At 43.4% G+C, this 22113-nt stretch overlaps 1 protein-coding gene across 2 annotated transcripts in view; it reads right to left on the bottom strand.

Moving 5' to 3' along the window:
* Nucleotides 1-22113, bottom strand: part of SLC2A12 (solute carrier family 2 member 12) — a 418153-nt gene that overhangs the window by 79712 nt on the left and 316328 nt on the right. For both annotated transcript variants that reach the window (XM_086927426.1, XM_086927425.1), the window contains one exon: nt 20647-20769. In XM_086927426.1, coding sequence (XP_086783552.1) covers nt 20647-20769 — 123 coding nt within the window. The remainder of the gene's footprint in view (nt 1-20646; nt 20770-22113) is intronic.

The raw sequence follows: 22113 nt of genomic DNA, 5'->3' as shown, positions 1-22113 counted from the left end.
TCAGGAATCCACATACATTCAGGTGCTACATGTGGAAATAATGTGAATGGCTGAGCTATTTGTGGGTCTTAAGTGGACCCACCAACAGGTGAGGAAGCAGGAGAATGAGGGTGGGGAGGGTCATCGGCTCAGTCAACCCAGCTCCAATGTCAGATATCGCAGTGGGGGCTATGACATCACCTTCTGGTGTGGCAGAGTCAGACTCATCTCCCAATGATGTGTCGTGGCCTCCCAACCGACATAGCATATTACTGCAATACTCAAAGTCTCTCTCTGCGTTATTACCAGTGCAAACTCTCAGGAACTGGCACTCCTCTGCTGCCATTTATTCCAGCAAATCAGCTGCCATTAAGACAGTCAGTGAGGTCAGGCTTGCTTATTGTGTAGCTATGCGTCGTTGTGTCAGTACTAAACCCAGTTGAGTGAATTTGTACCACAGTCTTTTCCCCTTTTTGGAATGAGGCAACAGTCCCAACAGGCAATGCCGGTTGAAAGTTCTACTTTTACCTTTGTCACGCTGCACATCTCCTGCAGTACTTCATCTCCAAATGTTTGTAGCTGCGTACAGACCCACACCTTTTTTCAGACTTACAATTTAAAATCCGACTTCACCATAAATTGGGATTTTAAATTGTGAATCCAGAGACACCAAATTCCAAATTTCCATCTTTTTTCAATTGGAAATTACACTTATAAACTGTAACAAGTTAATCACAATGGTAACCTATAGGGTAGATAGCCCTTCCAGTAGTGAAAAACGAATTCAAGTGTTTTTCACTACCAGGACATGTACAACTCAAAAGAATATGACCTACTTTTTACATACAGTGCACCCTGCCCTCAGGGCTGTTTAGGGCCTCCCTTAGGGGTAACATACATGTAATAAGCAGGAAGGTTTAGGTCTGGCAAGTATAGGAACTTGCCAGGTCGAAATGGCAGTTTAAAACTGCACACACAGGCTCTACAGTGGCAGGCCTGAGGCATGTGTAAAGGGATACTGAATGGGTTGCACAATTAGTGCTGCAGGCCCACAAGTAGCATTTAATTTACAGGTCCTGGCAACATATAGTGCACTTTACAATCAACGTATAAGTAAATTAAATATGCCATTTGGGGCTAAGCCAATGTTACCAGGATTAGCGTATATAGCACATGCCCTTTAGCAGCACTACTTAGCAGTGATAAAGTGCTCAGGATCCTAAAGCCAGCAAAACAGGAGGTTAGAAGGCAAAAGGTCAGGCGAAACCACACCAAGGACGCCAGGTTTAACACAGCAGTTAACAGCTGTTCACATCAGTTTACAGGTGTTTCCAGCGGCCATTTGTAATTTATTGATCTAACATAAAGGATGACCATTTTAGAACGATAAAAGAAAAGTTTGACAAAGGGAAAACAGAGGGCAGGTGAGTGCAAATAAAGGAGGGGAGCAGCCCACTAGCACTTGCAGCTACCATACCCTCACAAAAAAATTAAAATAAATACATAAAATGTACATCTAAAACAGGAATTGGGATGGAGAGCGGGGTAGGAAGCATGGGCAGAGGTAACAGTAGATAGCGTGGGGGGGCTACAGAAACAAGCAGAGTAGATAGCAAAGAAATGTGTGGACTCCCACTGGATTCCTAAATATTAAATAATAATAAAATGTCTGTTATACTCAACAGTAGAAGGATATAACTAATGAAATCAGAACACTATAAGACTAAAATGCTCCTGGTTGAGACAAACACAAGAATACAGAGAAAACCAATGAATTACAGGTAGGAGCTGAGACAGACAATAAACACATCCAATCAGAAGCAAATGGCTGATGCAAGGCCTACTCTAAGAATGTGTATGTATAATGGACATAATAGGTCCTTCCAAAGACAGCTAAAGCTGTTTGAAGCAGAGACCTGAAAAGGATTGGATGAGTTGCTCATATCTGACAATGGATGACCTGAAACATCTGCTCACTATTAGCACATTAATATCTTCACTTTATTGGGTTACACCATGTGCCCTATTGAAAATCACACTGTTGCACATATCGTGCATAACCAATGTCCATTAAGTGCACACAGCACTGTGTGGTGAACTGTACACCATCCAGGGCTAAACTCATACATGGTAGCTAGGTTTTTCATGAAACACATCATCTAGATTGCATGCCCATTGCTCCCCTATGTTGCAACGCTGGCTGTTCCCTAAGGCACATAACCCAGTGCACCTGTGAACTGTATCAATCAGTGCTCCCTAGAGGGGAATCACCGGTGCTCTGCTGATGGCAACCATTGGTGCTCCCATAATGCACAGAACCCTATCCTCCCCTAGTGTACGTCATCCTGTGTATCCTAATACACATCTACTTGTGTCCATGCTGCACAACATTATGTATTCCACTTATGCACATCACACTGCGCCGCCTGCTGCTCAGGGTTTATGCATGCCTGTTAGTCTGTGCGTACTGATGCCTAAATGTATGGTGGTCAGTATGCATAGCTATAGGTGTATTTGTGGATGTGCATATGTGCATGCTCTGTTTGTGCCCGGTTGTGTTCCTGTTTCTTTTGTGCCTGTGTGTCCACGTACTGCACTAAAGGAAACAATACTGGCTTTGATAGTAGGTCTCAGTTTGTCTCCAACCCCTACACTCTATTATGCTCATATGATACAATAATTTGACTATGTTTTTAGCAACAGATAGGACGTCTCGGCCTGAAAATAATGACTTTAATATTGCTAGGACACGCTGTAATGATGATGACATATGTTTTGGACTGCAAATTATGAGTTTGAATCCAGTGAGAGTTGCCAGTTTGTGGGGGTGAGGGTGGGGCTGGTAGACTCCTCCACACATTGGCTCCCACACTCTCTCTAAGTGAAAAAAACAAGATCGAATTGCGCACAGAAGGAATGTGTGGACTTCAGATGACCCAGGCAATACCCAGTGAAAAAACAGAATCTATTTGCCTCGATAAGGATCACAGACCACATACACAACTATCTCTCATTCTGCTTCATTCCACTCCAGGTCTAATTGCAACTCTACGACTGCAGGAACATGAGGAGTTTAAACCACTAATCACTGGGCACAACAGCAGAACACTTCCCACAAAACCAAACTCGCAAACCACACCTTCCCAAACAGACACAACAATCATTGTAAGCTCAGGTGAGCTATCCCATACTCCTCTTCACTCCCCACTAAGGGCCAGATGTATCAAAGGGTTTTGCCCATTCTGTGTCTATGGGGAAATGTGTTGATACATATGGCCCTAAATGCTTAACTTCAACAACAGATGACAAGATTAGAGCACCACTCTGGACACCAAACACAGTATAAAAACACCTACCACTTAGGTCACGCTACAATCCAATATACCTCCAACTAAGCACACCCTGGTCCTATATTTTAGTGTGTCACCCATCTGCTAGCTCGCTTTGTGCCTCATCAGGTGAAAGAAGTGTTACATAAATGCGACTACAAAAAGTCTCTTCAAAAGCAAAAAAAGGCAAACAGTATTCTTCTCTGTCCCTCTTTAAGCACTGAAGGGCTACTGCTAAGCTATGGTTTGCACAATTTAATCACAAGAGGGGTTGCAGTTGCTGTTGCAGGTGTTGCCCTCTGTTTTAGGACCTAAACCACAGTCGTGGCACTCAATGAACTGAGCAACAACATTTGTTTAGCTTGTTTTAGAGGGGTGTAGATGTTTGTTCATTAGCAATGTGATGTGAACATCTGGAATTCAAAGGAAGACAAACAAAAAACACACTTTTTTCAAGCTAGAAATTCGTGCAGAACATTTGAAAAAATGTGACTAGTTTGTTGTTCAAAACTTAAACCATTTAATGTGCTTTTTTTGGGAGTTAACTCTTTCATTCACATTTGGCATAAAAACAAGCTGTATATCTGGATAAAGTGTTGACTAACAACGGAAGACTGAAGGAGCACATATGTGTCTTTCAAAGACTGGAAAAGAGCTGCATGTGACGCTGCTGCCATGCTATCATTTGTAAGTAGTTTCCTATTAGTGATGGTACATACTAATAAGATACAGATAGTGCTGGAGAGGGATGGGAACAATAAGTCAGTCTTGTTTCTAGGTGGAAGTTGTTCATATGTTGCAATTACCCAGCCTAGCAGACAGTAGTGGCAGATGCAAATAAAACGTCATGGGGAGGTTGGAAAGGGTGGGGGGTTTAGCGGGGGTGTTAGAAAATAAATAGAAGACTCACTTGATGATGCTGCCTACTGCCTCGCACTTCCGTGATCCTCTGCTCTCCTGCTCCCAGCAGTCCCTGGGATATATCACAGACTCCCCATCCAATCCAGATGCTGCTCTAATACTAAAGCTAAAGACACACAATTGATGGACAGAATGCAGAATAAATCTAAACCGTCACCCCCAGTCAATAGATCTCGGTTAAATCTATCATTCTTTTGCTCACCATGCCACCCCAGTTTAGACCTGGCCATATGCAAATCAGTCTTGATCCTGTGCCTCATGGGAACAGTCCAGCCTGAACAGCCAAGCCAGGTCCTCCCTTGACTGGAAACAAGCATCCTTGGACTGTTTTTGGGGTTTCACCCCTATTCAGCTAGGTTAGCTTGATTCCAGTGGCACAGTGAGCCCAGGACCCTGGGCATACCTGGCGCACTTAGGGCGAGAAAGCAAAAGACACACAATTAATGGACGGAATGCAGATCAAATCTAAACATTCATCCCCAGTCAAAAGATCTGGGTTAAATCCATCATTATTTTGCTCACCATGCCACCCCAGTTTAGACCTGGCCACATGCAAATCAGTCTTGACCCTGTGCCTCATGGGAACAGTCCAGCCCGAACTGCAAGGTAGGTCCTCCCTGGACCGGACCAAGCATTCTAGGACCGGTATCGGGGTTTCACACCTCTTCAGCCAGGATAGCTTGATTCCAGTGGCACAGTGAGCCCAGGACCCATGTCTGGGCATACCTGGCGCACTTAGGGTAAGAAAGCAAAAGATACACAATTGATGGACGGAATGAAGTACAAATCTAAACATTCAGCCCCAGTCAAGAGATCTGGGTTAAATCCATCATTCTTTTGCTCACCATGCCACCTCAGTTTAGACCTGGCCATATGCAAATGAGGCTTGACCCTGTGCCTCAAGGGAACAGTCCAGCCCAGAACTGCCAAGCCAGGTCCTCCCTGGACCGGAAATAAGCATCCTAGGGCTGGTTTCAGGGTTTCACCCCTCTTCAGCTAGGATAGCTTGCTTCCAGAGGCACAGTGAGCCCAAGACCCATGTCTAGCCATACCTGGCGCACTTGGGGCGAGAAAGCCAAACACACATAATTGATGGATGGAATGCAGAACAAATCTAAACATTCACCCCCAGTCAAGAGATCTGGGTTAAATCCATCATTCTTTTGTTCACCATGCCACCTCAGTTTAGACCTGGCAATATGCAAATCAGTCTTGACCCTGTGCCTCATGGGAACAGTCCAGCCGGAACTGCCTGCCAAGTCCTCCCTGGACTAGAAACAATCATCCTAGGACCGGTTTCGGGGTTTCACCCCTCTTCAGCCAGGATAGCTTGATTCTAGTGGCACAGTGAGCCCAAGACCCATGTCTAGGCATACCTGGCGCACTTAGTGCAAGAAAGCAAAAGACACACAATTGATGGGCGGAATGCAGAACAAATCTAAACATTCACCCCCAGTCAAAATATCTGGGTTAAATCCATCATTCTTTTGCCCACCATGCCAGCAGTGAGCACTGTGTCCACTTCATTTCTCCAACGCGGTGAACGGAAGGGAGACAGGCAGTCGACACAGCACTCTCAGCTAGTTAACTTTTCCCTGGGTTGAACTGAATCTTCAGTCTCCACTATCCGGTGAACAATTGAGACTTGGATTTGAATACTTACTCACCGCGCTTCCTATGTGCAAATTGATGCCACTACTTATTGGAACCCAGGAGTGCTACACCACACTATCAAATCGGGTGGCCAGAAATCAAAAATCGGGCTTGAATTATACCCACTACCTTATGAGGGTTGCCCCCATTCTAGTCCCATGTCCTGAGGAAGATACGCATGGCTGCGGTTGAAGTTCCTCTTGTGCAGTTAAGTCGGATCGAAAAGTCGATGCCATCCCCGACTTAACCTGGACCATTCTGTTCCCTATTACCCCCCTTCCAATTCAAGGAGATATATCCCATTGACTTTTTGAGAATTATGTGATCCAAAGTGTACCTATTTATATTGTTTTTGGCCAGGTTACTAAGACTGTTTATTTGTTATCAGTCCCATGTAGAGTTTTGTAATTAATATGCCCCTTGAATTCCTTCCCCTTTTGAATTTTCTTACACTATCAAGCACTCTATCTGCACGTTCCCTTGGAGCAACCCTTTCTTCTTCTTTCTGAAACTACCAGGTTTCTGAACCTATTTTTTTGAACGCAATAAATTTGTATTGCTTTGAAGTAATTGTCTGTTGCACATCATACATTCTCAAATGATAAAGGTTTCATGTAACCATGAGCCGAATATTATAGGCTCAAAATTGTTTAGTGATTAATGTTTAAAAAGTATTTCTCTTTGATTTAGATGTTGGCTATACTAGACCCGCTGTTGCTTTTTCTGCAGTCTTTTTGCTCGCCGCCTTTGTGGCCGCCCGCTCGATTTTGATGTTGGCTGGTCACTGGAAGGAAGACCGCCGCAGTACAGCTGCCTCCGCCTGATTCTTTGTCGAGGGTGTCAGAGGCAGAAGCTGCTGTCGGAGACAGTCTCGACAAGATTCTCGCCATCCAGATTACAATGTGCCTTTCTGTTGAGGCAACTTTGGTAGGGAAACCTCCAAGCTCGAGTTGGCGTAATGGAAGAAAAAGGAGGTGAAAGCTCACCTTTTTTCAGGGCCCCACCACCAATTCCGTCTGCCATTATCCAGGTTCATCCTGTGCTGCTGTTACTTGACCAAAACGCTCAGCCACCCGGTTGTTGCCTAGATCTGAGGTACGCTTTTGTGGTGGGTGTGGGTGTACATTCAAAAGTGTGTGTAAGTTGTAGGTGTGTAATGCTATTTGAAAAAATAAGGGCAGTTCTATATATACATATTGACATTCACAACATTTATGTGTATTGAGAAGATAATTCGTAGTATTTACCTGTCTCCATACCACCATGGCCTCACTCAGTTATAACACCGCTGTCAGGTCACCATCAGTTCAACGCGAACATCTAAATCTGCTCGGCAGAAAACCACTGGCCTGACAGCAAAAGAGTACTATTATCCAGCAGACAAAACACCCACAACGGTGGTCTACTGTCTAATGCTGTAACATTTAAATATGACGGGCAGACTGCCGTCACCTTGACAGAGTACTTGTGCCTGCTGCCGCTGCAGGATGGCAGTAACACTGCCAAGATCTGAATCAGGCACTTAGATTGCTACTTTGAAATACCTGCTGCTTACAGGGAATGCTATGTAAATAAGAATTGGTTTAAATAGTGAAACAAAGCTTTTTAATAACAAAGCTAGAACAATTCTAATCTGAGCAGCTCAAGGGAAAGTGGTGGACTTTGTAGCGGTCAGATTTACTATTCCCACTCTAACATAAGCAAAAGTAGGAAACGTGCTGGATTGTGAAAGGGACAGATTTACTATTCCCACTCCAATATTAGAAACAGAAGGCAAAGTCTTAGACATTGGAGGGGTCAGAGTTCCTCTTCTCGCTTCAGCATAAGCAAATGCAGTAAAAGGGTAGACATTTGGAGGGGTCAGACTCACTATTTACTATTCTGACTCCAATCTCAGTAACAGTAAGAAAAATGTTGGACTTTAAAATTGTTAGATTTATCACTAATATTTTTAAATAAAACACCTAAATATAGGCCAAAAAACTAAACATTTTAGAATATCTTTCTTTGATGCTGCCTCCAGTGATATTACTTCCTAAGTCACTACCTTGACTATCGTTTAGGTCTTTTTGTGCATCCTCCCCAGATAATATATTTTTCCACACTCTTAAATTTTGGGATAGAAAACTACATTTCTTTCTCACAAAGCATTATTAAATTGAGTTATAACAGCCCCTTGTGTATTTGACATTTAGAAATGATTAAACACTGCACTATTAAGTATTTGTATAACATAACATTGACAACAAAAATATTGCAATACAGAAATATAGCAAAAAAAATATCAGAATCAAAATATCGCCTTTACATGTTTTATATGTCAACTACAAAAATACAGAACAAAGGGCCAGATGTAGGAGCCGAAATACCGGTCGGTAACGGCCGATTTCGGCCGTTACCGACCGGTATTTACAATTTGGCATGTAGGGGCCCTATTTTACCGATTCTGAAAATTTACCGAATCGGTAAAATACCGAATCGTTTTTTTTACTGATTCAGTAATTTTGAGATGTAGGTGGAACTCTTCTGAGTCCCACAGGCCTTGCCAAATCGGTATTTTACCACCCAATCCAATTGGGTGGTAAAATACCGATTCCAGGTGTGCATGCACATGTGTGCATGCACACCTATGGCATGTGACAGACAGACATGCCCTTAGGGCATGTCTGTGTGCCATATGTCACTTATGCCTGCATTCGGGGTGCTAGAGGGTGTCAAAGTGACACCCCCTGCACCCTTGCAACATTCGGTATTTACCGAATCGGTAAATACCGATTCGGTAATGCCCATTGATTCCTACGGGCTTCAATGCCCATAGGAATCAATGGGCATTACTGAATCGGTATTTACCGATTCGGTAAATACCAAATCGGTAATTCAATTACCGATTCTATCTACATCTCCCCCCTTCTATTTTACCGAATCATAAATACCGAATCGGTAAAATTCGGTATTTATGAATCGGTAAAATATACTTACCTACATCTGGCCCAAAATGTTTTGGAATATCATCAGAAAATAGGAACGTACATCGATTGTCATATATACAGGACTATATATTTTTTTAATGTACTATTCAGTTTTCAGAAAAATGCAAAACAAGGTATTGCAATGTTGCATTATGAAGTATTTTCACAGTATTAGTGAGGTAGATGTGTGGACAAAAACTTCCCAGGCGAGGGCAGAGAAACAAGAGGAACATAGAGGAAAAGGACCAACATCAGGAATCCACATACATTCAGGTGCTACATGTGGAAATAATGTGAATGGCTGAGCTATTTGTGGGTCTTAAGTGGACCCACCAACAGGTGAGGAAGCAGGAGAATGAGGGTGGGGGAGGGTCATCGGCTCAGTCAACCCAGCTCCAATGTCAGATATCGCAGTGGGGGCTATGACATCACCTTCTGGTGTGGCAGAGTCAGACTCATCTCCCAATGATGTGTCGTGGCCTCCCAACCGACATAGCATATTACTGCAATACTCAAAGTCTCTCTCTGCGTTATTACCAGTGCAAACTCTCAGGAACTGGCACTCCTCTGCTGCCATTTATTCCAGCAAATCAGCTGCCATTAAGACAGTCAGTGAGGTCAGGCTTGCTTATTGTGTAGCTATGCGTCGTTGTGTCAGTACTAAACCCAGTTGAGTGAATTTGTACCACAGTCTTTTCCCCTTTTTGGAATGAGGCAACAGTCCCAACAGGCAATGCCGGTTGAAAGTTCTACTTTCACCTTTGTCACGCTGCACATCTCCTGCAGTACTTCATCTCCAAATGTTTGTAGCTGCGTACAGACCCACACAAGGTGTTCAAAATCTGCCAGGACTGTACAATACCCAGAGCAACCCGCTGCACGTGCATGATAAACCCTGTGCAGGAGCTGTGGCATCAAATATGCTCTATAGAGGAAGTTAAATTGTACCGGCTTAAATCGGGCATTGCTGGCTACTTCTCAAACCTGTGCAAGAGCTCTGTTACATTCCCCATTTGTAAGCGAGGTCCCCAATTCTTCGCCCCAGGAGGCACACTTCAGTGTAATATTCGTCTGCCTGTCATTTTTCTAGTTATACATAAAAAGGGTAAACCCAATGGTACTGGGACCTGGGTCAATACTAGTACAATATGTAGTGGCCCCAGTAATTCAAGACTAACTAGACATTATAAATAGGATCACATAAACATCCGAATAGCAATACTCTGCAACAAAGATATCAAGCCAAAGGTACATGAATTATCCATACAATTTTTGGGTAGCTAGACCCCATTGGTGAAATACAATTAATATAGTCTCTGTTGTTTCAAGGGCTAGCTTGATATTGAAAGCCTGATTTTCTCTGACTTTGCCATATGACTCCACCTTTTTCCATGCATTTCCCATGTTCATGTATCCTCATCAAATTCACTTACCCCTCCTTCTTTCCCTGGCCTGCTGGGCACCTTTTGTGTATATGAAATTTGCATTTTTGACATATGTGTATAGTATTTAATTTTGTGGCAGTGTGATTAAATAACATTTGCTTCATATTATCTTTGTTGCAGAGTATTGCTATTCGAATGTTTATGTGATCCTATTTATAATCTCCATTTAGTCTTGAATTACTGGGGCCACTATATATTGTACTGTCATTTGTTTAGGGCTGCATTTAGCCAAAAGATAATATATTTGAAGGAGCCTGGATCTAGAATCACCTGCAGAACTTGAGACTGCTGTGGCTCCTCCAGGAATGATGTCCAGATCTAGTGAGTCATGTGTGATATACTCGCATATTGCAAGAACTGTTCCCGAACCACACCATAGTGGGTTTCAACCTCCTTTACCATATAGGAGTAGGTCTCCCACTCTGGTAACCACCCTCCAGCCATTTAGAAAGATCCATGGAGTCTTGAATTTGCAGGAAGGGGTGGAACCAACAAACTGGGAGGAGCTTGGCATAGGGCGCCCGCTTTATTACCTTTGTACCAGCTTTTTCCCACGGTTGGTCACCTGGGTGACAATAAACAGAGTTCTTACCAGGAGCCTACTACCACACATGAGCAGCTTGGAAAGCTTGGAATCCAGAGAGTAAATGTAACACCTTCTCTTAATTAGGTACATCGTCACACCGTAGTGCAGCATATTGCAATAGGCCCGCCAGATAATACAATTGAAGATCTGGGAGTCCAAGTTGCCTCTGGCTAAGATCCAATTTCAGGATCTCCAAGCGGACCCTGGTATTCCTACCAACCCACACCACGTAGACCAACAACTTATCCATCCACAGAAACATTGTGGATGGCAGAACACAGAACAAATTACGCATTGCATAAAGGCAGCGGGGTAATAAGTCTATTTTGCTTAAAGTTACTCTACCTGTCACCAACAAGGGCAGGGCAATCCAGAATCAAACCAAGGCTGCCAGGTCTTCGATTACGCTGCCCATGTTTGGCTCATAATGTAGGTGGTGGTCATGCATTATCTGCAGACCCAAATAGTGGTAAATCCGAGTCTCCCATGGCAAAACCACCTCTGGAAAATTGGATTTGTCCCAGCTGGCCAGGGCTGCAAGGGGTTATACCATTGTCTTGTGATAATTAACACACTGCTCCAAAGTGGGCCATCAGTTGCATAAGAAGGGGCACAGAGCTGATCCCTTGCATAAATTAAGGAATCGTCGGCGTACATGAACACAGCGCTTTATCTTGTCTCCCACCCTTATTCACCAATCTCGCAACTTATATCTGAGATATGTTGCCAGTGGTTCCACAATTAAGGTGAACAGGAGCGGCGACAATGGGCAGCCCTGTTGCATACCTCCATCTGTGTTAACGGCATCAGACACTTCAGTAGCCACGCTTACTCACGCACCAGGCGCTTTATGCAGGAGTTGCTCACATGCCAGGAACTCTGCATTGAGTCCCATACGGCAGGGGACATCCCATAGACACTATCACGGTGTATCTTCCGCCTTATTCTACTGCCTAATTATTTTGCCCACTATTATGTCCTTACGTAACTATAATTTTTTTGTCTATTGGTATGTTCTGCCATGATTGCCTCCTATTCTGATTCAGCTGCCTATTTCTTTTGTCTACTATTATGTCATTACGTTACTATTGTTATTTTTATCTATTGCTATGTTTTGCCATGATTGCCTCCCCTTATAGGTGTCACATCTCTCTGTAAAACACTCTGATACCCTCTTGGGTCTTGTTCGCACTATACAAAACTTTTTAAATAAATAATAGATAAATGTCCAAGAAAAGGTGTAAAACTCCTTATCTATGTCCAAGGATATCAATGTAGCTCTCAAGGCATAGATCCGGGTTTCATGCATCAGGTGAGAATTGTCTCAAGTTCATATGAGTACCACTCATCGGCGTGAAGCCACATTGATCATCCTGAACAAAGAGTGTGACCACCTTAGTGCCAGGACTATAGCAAGCAGTTGAATGCCGAGGTTAAGCATTAAGAGCGGCCTGTAAGAGCCTGGGTCAGCAAGCTCCTTGCCTGATTTGGGAAGCATAATTATAAGATTCAGGACTATATTTAATTGAATTTGGATATTATTGCTCAAACTAATGCTCTCATTAGAAATAAATATAACATTAAAAAAAAAATACAAAATAACAATACACAATAAAATAAAATAAAAGAATGTTAAACATTAAACAATCATAAAAATAACTTCAATCAAAGTATTAATAAAAATACAAATGAACATATATAAGAGCTATTTATAAAATAAAATAAATAAAAAGAAAACATCCACTACATTTTTTTAATTGTATTTTGTAAATATTTAAACAATCATTAAAAACAATACAAAAAAAATAAAGATTACCACTCTTAGAGAGCATTAGTAGTAAATGTGTTGGACTTTGGAAGTAGGATAGTAAATCTGACCTCTACAATCTGAGCTACAGTAAGGAAAGTGTTGGATTTTGTAGGGTCAAACTTCCACTTAGGCAAAAGTATGGAAAGTGTTGGACTTTAGAGGGGTCAGATTTACTGTATCCTCATTACTATTCCCAATTCATTCTGAGCAACAGCATGGAAAACTTTGGTCTTTGCTTAGGTCACATTTACTATTCCCACTCCCACATAAGAAAACGTTGGAAATGTATTGGATTTTGGCGCATTTGGAATTACTATTCTCACTCAAATCTAAACAGTGAGGAAAGTGTAGGATTCTTTTTGGGGTGGGGTCAGATTTATTTTTCACACTGCAACATACGACAGAGTAGGGAAAGTACTGTACCTTGGGGTCAAATTTCCTTTTCCATTTCCAAAGTAAACACAATTAGGGAAAGTATTGGTCTTTACAATCCAAACTGAGCAGCAGTAGGGAAAGTATTGGACTTTGGAGAGGTCAAACATAGTATTCATACACCAACATAAGCAAAATAATAATAATTGTTGGATATTGAGGAGTCAGATTTACTATTCCAATCCTTGCAACAGTAGAGTAAGCTGTGTACTTTGCAGAGGTCAGGTTTACTATCCTCATTCCAACATAAGCTAAAGTGGAGAAAGTGTTGGACTCTAGCAGGGACAGATTTACTATTCCCACTCCAACATAAGCAAAAGTTGGTAAAGTGTTGAACTTCGGAGTGGTCAGATGTACTATTCAATTTCTAATGTTAGTAACAGTAGGTAAAGTGTTGGACATTGGTAGGGTCAGATTTACTATTCTCAGTTCAACTCCAGCAAAAGTAGGAAAAGTGTTGGAGTTCAAAGGGGTCACATTTACTATTCTCGCTTCAATCTAAGAATAAGTCAGGAAAGTGTTGCACTTTAGAAGGGTTAGATTTACTATTACCATTACAATCTGAACCATGGTAGTAAAGGATTTGGACTTTGGAGGGGCCAGATTTACTATTCCCTATCCAAAATGTTTTATAAAAAACAATTAAATAAAGAGCAAAAAAATAAACACTTAAAAATATCTTTCTGTGATGCTGCTTCCAATGATATCACTTCCTATGAAACCACTTTTATCAAAATATAGGTCTTTATTGTCCACTCTCCACAGATAATATATTTTTGGTTGGGTGGTCGATAAATTCCACTTCACCAATGGAGATTATGGTGTTTTACGCTTTTATGCTTGTAATGTGGAACACCAACAAAACTCAAATAAGCGCAGTGGAGTTTTTTTCTCATGCGCGACTCACCAATGTTAGATTGGTGAGCAAGAATTGGCATCCCCTAGCGGGATTATCGGGCACAATGATGACACCCAGAAATATTTTCTTAGTGCAGGCATTCGTGGTTAGCCGTTTGAGGTGAGAAAGCATCTGCTCGAGCAGAAAATCTTGGTGTGCTGCATGGTGCCATTCGTGCTAATTTTGCAGTGCGAAACAAGCTCTGGATGCTAAAAATCAGCGCAACATGCAGATTCCACTTGCTTGCGGAACTCTGCGGAATCTAACTGATTTTTTTATGTAACTATGCCGAATTCCAAGGAGTGAAACTGTTTCCACTCCAAGCTAAGCAACTGTAGGTAAAGTCTTGTAATTTGGTGGGCTCAGGTTTACTACTCGCTCTCTAACATAAACAAACATAGGGAGAGCATTAGACTTCAAAGGGTTCATATTTACTATTCACACTCCAATGTGAGCAACTGTAAGGAAGGTGTTGCATTTTTGGAGCAGTCAAATTTACTATTCCTATTCCAATGTAAGCAAAAGTAGGGAAAGTTTTGGACTTTGGAGGCATCACATTTTCTTTTTCCACTCCAACGTAAACAAAATTAGTGTTCGACATTGGAGGGGGTCAGATTTACAACATCCACTCTAATCTGAGCAGCAGTAGAGAAAGTGTTAAATTATGCAGGGGTCAATTTTTTATTCTCATTCCCACATAAGCAAAAGTGGGAAGATTTTGAGTGGTATGAATTACTGTCCCCACTCCAATCTGAGCAAAAGTAAGAAAAGTGTTGGATTTTGAATGGGTCAAATTTACTGTTCCCATCCCAACGTAAACACAATTAGGTAACGTGTTGGACTTTGGTGAGTCAAAATGTCTATTCCCACTCTAATATTAGCAACAGTAGGCAAAGTGTTGGACATTGGAGGCATCTGATTTACTGTCCCCATTCCAATGTCAACACAATTAGGGAAAGTGCTGGACTTGTGGTTCAGAATGACTATTCCCACTCAAATATTAGCAACAGTAGTCAAAGTGCTGGACATTGGAGGGGTCGGATTTACTATTTTAACTTCAACCTAAATAAAAGTAGGTAAAGTGTTAGAATTTGGAGGGTCAGATTTTCCATTGTCCCTCCAATCTAAGCAACAGTAGGGAATATGTTGAATTTTGGAGGGATCCAATTTCTATATTCCTATTTTATTTTAATAAAGCATTTACATATAGACCAAAATAAACCTATTAAATGTCTTCCTGTGATGCTATATCCTGTGATAGCACATCCTATGCCACCACCTTGATCATGGTTTAGGCCTTTATTGTGCACCCTGCCCCAGATTATATATTTTAGGTCTCCCTAAATCTGCGCATGGAAAAATGCACTTCATACTTTGGGCTGATTACTAAGTTGTTGGGACTGACTCCGACATGCCTGTGGTGTGGATCCCACCGACAACTCTCTCTGAGGTCAGGTATTAGGATGCGGTCGGTCAGACCGCATTAGGCCAGGGACTGACCAACAGCTTCCGACAGGCTCAAGGAGCCTGCCAGTCCAGTCGCATTCCCCACAATGAAGGTGATACCTTATCAGGCACCGCCGTGGGTATTATGATCCTCCTTTCCGTCAGCCATTTCACGTTGGTTCTTCTGACATGAAAAGGCTGGCAGAAAGGCTTATTTGGGACCCTGGAAGGGCCTCTTTCCCCTATGGCCCTCTGCTAATGGGCCACCCCAAACATTCCTGCAACATGTGGCAGGCATCGCCCGGTGCCTGCCACAGGGTGCAGGGATGTTTCCAAACACTCCTTTTGGCAATGGGGCTTGTGCCCTTTTCCAGGCCACAGCACAAGCCTCAATGCAAAGAGGTGTGTTTCCGACCGCTTCTGCAGCGGTCGGATCGTAATTTGGTGGGCGATCCCATTCCCGCAATGATGTTAGACTGCCATCGTAATCGTCCCCTTTGTATGCAAACTAGAAAAATATAGAGACAAAAATATAGTGGTACAAAATATCATCAAAATACGTAAATACACAAATATATATATATATGTATATATATATATTACCTACTGGCGGTCGCCAGTAGGTAGTTATAGTTAGGATTATTTTCAATAGGGAAATCGCAACATTCTATTGGGAATAACTTTGGCGCCGGTTGAGGAATCTGCCTGACAATTTCCTCAAATTTGCCTTGCGGCGCTCCGGTCCTTGCCTGAAAGTTTGGGGGGGGATTCGTCAAGTGGGGGCCGAGAAAAAAGGGGGGTCCCAAAACGTGTTTTCCCCTTGTTAATTTCCATAGGGTGGTCGACCTCACTTTTAGCCCGAACGGCTGAATGGATTTCCACAAAACTTGGCAAAATTGTAGGGACTGGTAGCCCGATGTGCCTTTGCTATGTCTCAAGATATGTGCTCCAGTGGATTTTGAGTAATTTAGGTCCAAAAAAATATATATCTATAAGCGCGCCCCGGTACGCACACCGGGGCGCGCTACGCGAGTTTGCGTGCAGAAAGCTGATTGGCTCTCGGGTGTCTGTAAACATTCCAAACAGTCCGGAGCGGCCGCCTTCTTGTGTCTCGGTAGGATCGAGACACAAGAGGTGGCAAAAATAAAGAGGGGAATGACCAAAAGGGGGCAGGATAGACCCCCCCTGACCCCCTAGGTTTGATGTGGGGGCCATAAATGGGCCCCGCGGAGCAAAAAAAAAATGTTTTTTTTGTCTTCGATTTGCGCAGGGGGAGCGCCCGCTACGCGCACCGTGGAGCGTACCGGGGAGCGTACAATGGGGAAAAAAGAATGACAGAGTTTTTTAAAAATGTAGCCTTTTTTTATAAATTGGAGGTAGTTCTGAAAAGAACTGTTTTTTTCTTCTTTTTGTTGTTTTATATTTTTTAATGTTTTTTTGAACATTTTGTACTTTTTTTGGCTTTTATGAACTATTTTATATTTTTTTTGTTATTTTTATGGGGAGAAACAAAAAACAAAGAATTGAAAACGGCTCAACTGGAGCAAAAAAAACCAGGAAAAAATTATGGATTTTTGGGGCATTTGTGGTTGTCACCAGCACGGTTGATGAGCTTTATGCTTTGCTCACCATAGGTGATGGTTTTCCCACCAAAAATATAAGTGATCTTGTATTTCCCACACTGGTGTTGAATGTTTGGGACCATCTCTCTTGTATCTGGTCCCGATGGAGTGGGTTGCTTTCTTTTTGAGGTGCTGGGTGAAGATTGGGGAGGGTTACTGGCCAGTTAACTCACCTCTGCCGCAGCATAGTTGTTGGGATGCTTGCGCTGCATGTGGCGAATCATGGTGTTATTGCCAAATGAGTATTTTTTGTTAGGGTTCCCCCTTGAAAGTTCCATGTTACAGATTAGGCAAGTCACCTTTGGCGCATTCACCTTTTTTTGGCCACTTGGGATGGAAAAAAACTCCCATACAATGTGTGGCTTTGACCTATATGGGATATTGTCTTCTGGCAGGAATGTCCTCCTCCCCTCCTCTTCCTCCTCCTCCTCTTCCTCTTCTTCATCTCCACCAGTGTGGTGGTGTGGTGGTCCTCTTGGAGGTGGTGGCTGAGATGCTCCTGCTGATGCTGCTACTGAAGCCATTTTTCAGTCCAAAAAAGTACAGAGAGGTCTTTCAACAGGTCTTCTTCACTCAAAGTACAAAGTGAGAATGAGGAAAAAAGGTGGGGGCTTTCATCATTAGGAAAAAAAAACTGTCCTGAACCAATGAAAAGTGTTAATTTCAGGTCACATGACCAGGGCTTTCATCATTTGGAAACCAAAACTGTCCTGCACCAATAAAAAGTGTTATTTTTAGGTCACATGACCCGACGCGCTTACGCTACGCGCCCCCGGGCGCGCCCAGGGGCGTGTCGCGTAAGCGCGTCAGATGCTTACGTTGCACGATGGTATGCGCTCGAGTGCTTCCGGGTGCGTTTACGCAGTGCGTATCACGCGGACACGGCTACGCGATACATCATGATGATGTTTTCGTTCGAGGAAAAAGCGCTAACGGGACGCTCACCGGTACGCGCCCTGGGGCGTGCCGCAAGACTACGCTTTCCGGTGCACTCACCGGGACGCGCACCGGGAGCGCTCCAGGGCACAAAAAAAAAAAACATGAACAATATACATAAAAAAAATAGTATTACATTAATATTACATTTCATAGATATAGAAATTTGCTATTAAAAAACCTATGAAATTCACTGAAAAATTCAAAGCTTTCACACCAGTTATAGTTAGGAATTGGCATTTCAAAAACCTTTGAAATTCACTGTAAAAACCATCGGTTTCACACCAGTTATAGTTAGCTGGAAATTTTACTGACATAAAACCATTGAAATTCCCACGTTATAGTTAGTTGGACTCACTATAACTTGTGCGCCTGCAATGCACTGCTGATGACGTCACATATTACATCACTCATGACATTGTCAGTGACCCAGTTCACTATACGCAGATGCACATCATGCAACATTGTACAGTGTCTGTCTTCTTGTACCCATCTCCCTGAGCTCACCACATGTACATGAGTGTAGCCACTTCAACCTTGGATGTCAGGAAATTCTGCTGCAGCACAGATGTTTGCTTTGCCTGCATTAGATGAGTGGGTGTCCGAAGAAAGCTGTATATGCTGCTCATTCTCTCTCTCTCTGCAAAGCATCCATCATTTAGCAGACTATTTTGCTAAAGGACGACTGAGAAATGCCACGCACCAATCCTACTGTCTGCTGTGTGGCGCCCATTACAAAAAATGCTTGTTCATGGGTTCCATATTTGCTAGATCAATTCAGCTCTTATACGGTATTTCTGCGCCATTTGAGGTCATTGATTGGTTGCCTGGTTTCCATCCTCATGCTGCATGGTTTGTTGAAGCAAAACAAGGATCTGGGATATCATCATATAGGGCCCGATGTAGGTAAATTCATTTTACCACTTCATAAATACCGAATCATACCGATTCGGTATTTAAGAAGTGGTAAAATGGAGGGGGGGTGATGTAGGTATTTCAGATTCGGTAAATACCGAATTGTTCTGATTCGGTATTTACCGATTCTGTAAATACCGAATCAGTAATGCCCATTGATTCCTATGGGCATTGAAGCTATAGGAATCAATGGGCATTACCGAATCGGTATTTACCGATTCGGTAAATTTACCGAATCTGTAAATTTACCGAATTGGTAAAACGGGGCCCCTACATCACAGATGACCATTTACCGGTCGGTAACGGACGAAATCGGCCGTTACGGGTCGGTAAATGGCCACCTACATCGGGCCCCCAGTGGCCTAACAGTGCTGCAACCATTTCGGTGAACTGTAGAATGGAAATGTGAGCTGCTGCCATCAACCTGTGAGAGCGTCACATATCCCGGTCTGTTAATGTAGATATGGCCCTGTGTGCAGGTGTCTGTGATTTTTGTATTATTTTCGGCCCATACAGAGCAAGTACTGTGTTGTTTGTATCATTGTGTTGGTCTTTGAATATTTCTATTGTTTTACAACTTTTCTTTCATTCTTTACACTTTCACGAATTTTTGCCACCTGCTTTTGACTGGAGGTATTTTATGGTGGTATTTTCCACTGGTTTTTAATGACCATTGGTACTTGCAATTGGGTGTTATTTACCACAAGCCTATATTTTCACATGTGGTAAAAAGCACATGCATTAAATAGTGCAAGTGAATAACAGACAAGTGCAAAATAACACACTCGTTTTTTAACTCATGATCCGACAATTTGTTAAAGTAATGCGCTATTTACCCAGAAAGAGATAAATATCACTAAGCCTAGCTCATAATCAGAGCCTTTGTAGTAACTAAGGCACTAGTGAACTGACAAGAAAATGTGCAATATCTACAACTAAATATGAGGGATTTAGGAAGGAATAAGGCGGGTTTAGGTAGTGGTAAAGAGATGTTTAGTTTAGGAAGGGGCATGCCAATGCAAACACATAACCCCTTTGTATGTATTCCTTTTTGTAACCCTCAAACACAGACTTTTGGTACAATGCATTTCAATGGGGAGCATGACCCCAAGTCCTGGTATGACTTTCTCAACATGTTGTCCCTGTTGTGGCCATTCAATCAAGGGTGTCAGGGGTCCCCTTGGCCAATCCTCACATTCCTCTGGGGCTCAAGGGGTGCTTAGCCTGCCCACTTATACTTTTTAAAAGCATTTTCAGGATGCAGGGACCTTATTCCTGAGCAGTGGTGGCTGGTGGAATATGAAAGTGGTAAGGCGTAAAACCAGTCAATGAATTTTAGCGCAAGCAGGCCAATGTTCAAGGCTAGAGGGTTTGGTGTGTTCTCCCCCGAGAAAAGTTTTGAAAATAGTTGTAGTTTGGTGCAATGTCAGTCAAGATGGCAATGCAGCGAGCGAAAGGTAAATAGTTTTATTTATTTACTTACTTTACTCCTGGCTGTCGTATGTCCGACTCCACTACCCCTCCATCCTGCCCCTCCCCCGCTCTACCCCACTGCCCCGCAGCACTCCTTCTGCGAGCTGCCCTGTAGATATATATCATTATCAGCAAATTGGATTTTAGCCTCTTTCGGTCAGTAATTATATTCCACAAAACGCTATCAGTGCACAGAGTCACCGCAAATCACCCAGCAAGCACCATTCCTTACCTGTCAATGTCAAGAATGTTAGGGAGATGAGGAGATTCATACCCCAGTTCATGACCGAAGTCAAAGCAAAGGCTCTTCCTTTAATTCCCACTGGGAAGATTTCACTGAGTATCAACCACGCCACTGAAATGGAAGACACTGGAGTTAAAAATGTGCAAACCAAGTAACGGACGATTGAAACACGAGACAATGGCACGAATAGAGCATACACAAAATAAAAAGGGTTCTGGAAGTCTGGATATTTTTTAATTTACTGAGCACTTATTTGATTGTGTAAAATTGTATGTATTTCAAGACGTATAAAAAGCTGTTAGAGTACTTTTGTTCGTACATCTTTAGTCAAATAAAATGCTCTCCTGCCATCAATGTACCTATTGCAATTACATAAAACTGGATAACTTTTCCTTGCTTTATTAGGCTTTATTCCGTTCTTCAAACTATATGCCTAAGGAAAATCTTTATTTGTTTTATTCACTTTCTTCAGTCTTGCATATGTTTCTAAGTATGCGACCCTCATCCCTGCATTCAGGTCAGGTCGGCCCCATGCCGCTGCCTGGTCTCTGACCATGGTAGCTCTTCTCCTCCTTTCCCACCGCATTCGTGCCCCCTCAGAAAGCCCTGCCACCGGATTCTCACGCCCCACAGCTGCGCCAGATTCTTCCACGCTTTTCCCGACGCTGACCTCCCCTGCAGCCCCGCCCCTAGACGCCCATTCACCGCCCCGCTCCCACCACCCAGCTGCTCCTCCCTCCCAACCCAACTCGTATGCAGACCACGCAGCGGCAGCACTGAAGACGCGCCTAAGGCAAGCCCGTCTGCGCCCATCCGGCCTGGACCGTGCCCAGAGCCAGGACCCGTAGCTCCCGCGACCCCCACAACATCCGCCTCCACTACACCAACAGCAACCTCCACGCACTCAACTCCGGACGATCCAGCACCTGCCGCCTGGCCGACCCAAGGCGCACCCATGGGCCCTTCTCCTGCCGGAACTGCAGCTACACCAGTATCCGGCCCGCCAACGCACCCGCCAAACAAGCCAACCACCTGCAATGCATCCTCCTCAACACCCGCTACGCCAGTAAACACACCATAGAACTCTGGGACTTACTCGACACCCACACCCCAGACGTCGCCTTCCTGACCGAAACCTGGCTGAACTCCTCCTCAGCACCGGACGTCGCCATAGCCATCCCGGAAGGATACAAGATCATCTGCAAGGATCGCACCAACGGACTGGGAGGAGGAATCACCATTATCCACAGGAACACCATCAATGTCTCTACCACTGACACCCTCTGCACCACTGAACACCTACACTTCCAGATCCACACCGACCCCAACACTACCCTCAGAGGAACGGTCATCTACAGGCCCCCCGGACCCTGACCACAGTTCTGTGACACAATCTCCGACCTCGTCAGCGCCCATGCCCTCGCCTCCTCGGACTACATCCTCCTCGGGGATTTG

The sequence above is a fragment of the Lissotriton vulgaris genome, chromosome 6, assembly GCF_964263255.1.
Source record: "Lissotriton vulgaris chromosome 6, aLisVul1.2, whole genome shotgun sequence".
Classification (NCBI taxonomy): domain Eukaryota; kingdom Metazoa; phylum Chordata; class Amphibia; order Caudata; family Salamandridae; genus Lissotriton; species Lissotriton vulgaris.
This window is presented reverse-complemented; position numbering and strand designations above follow the sequence as displayed.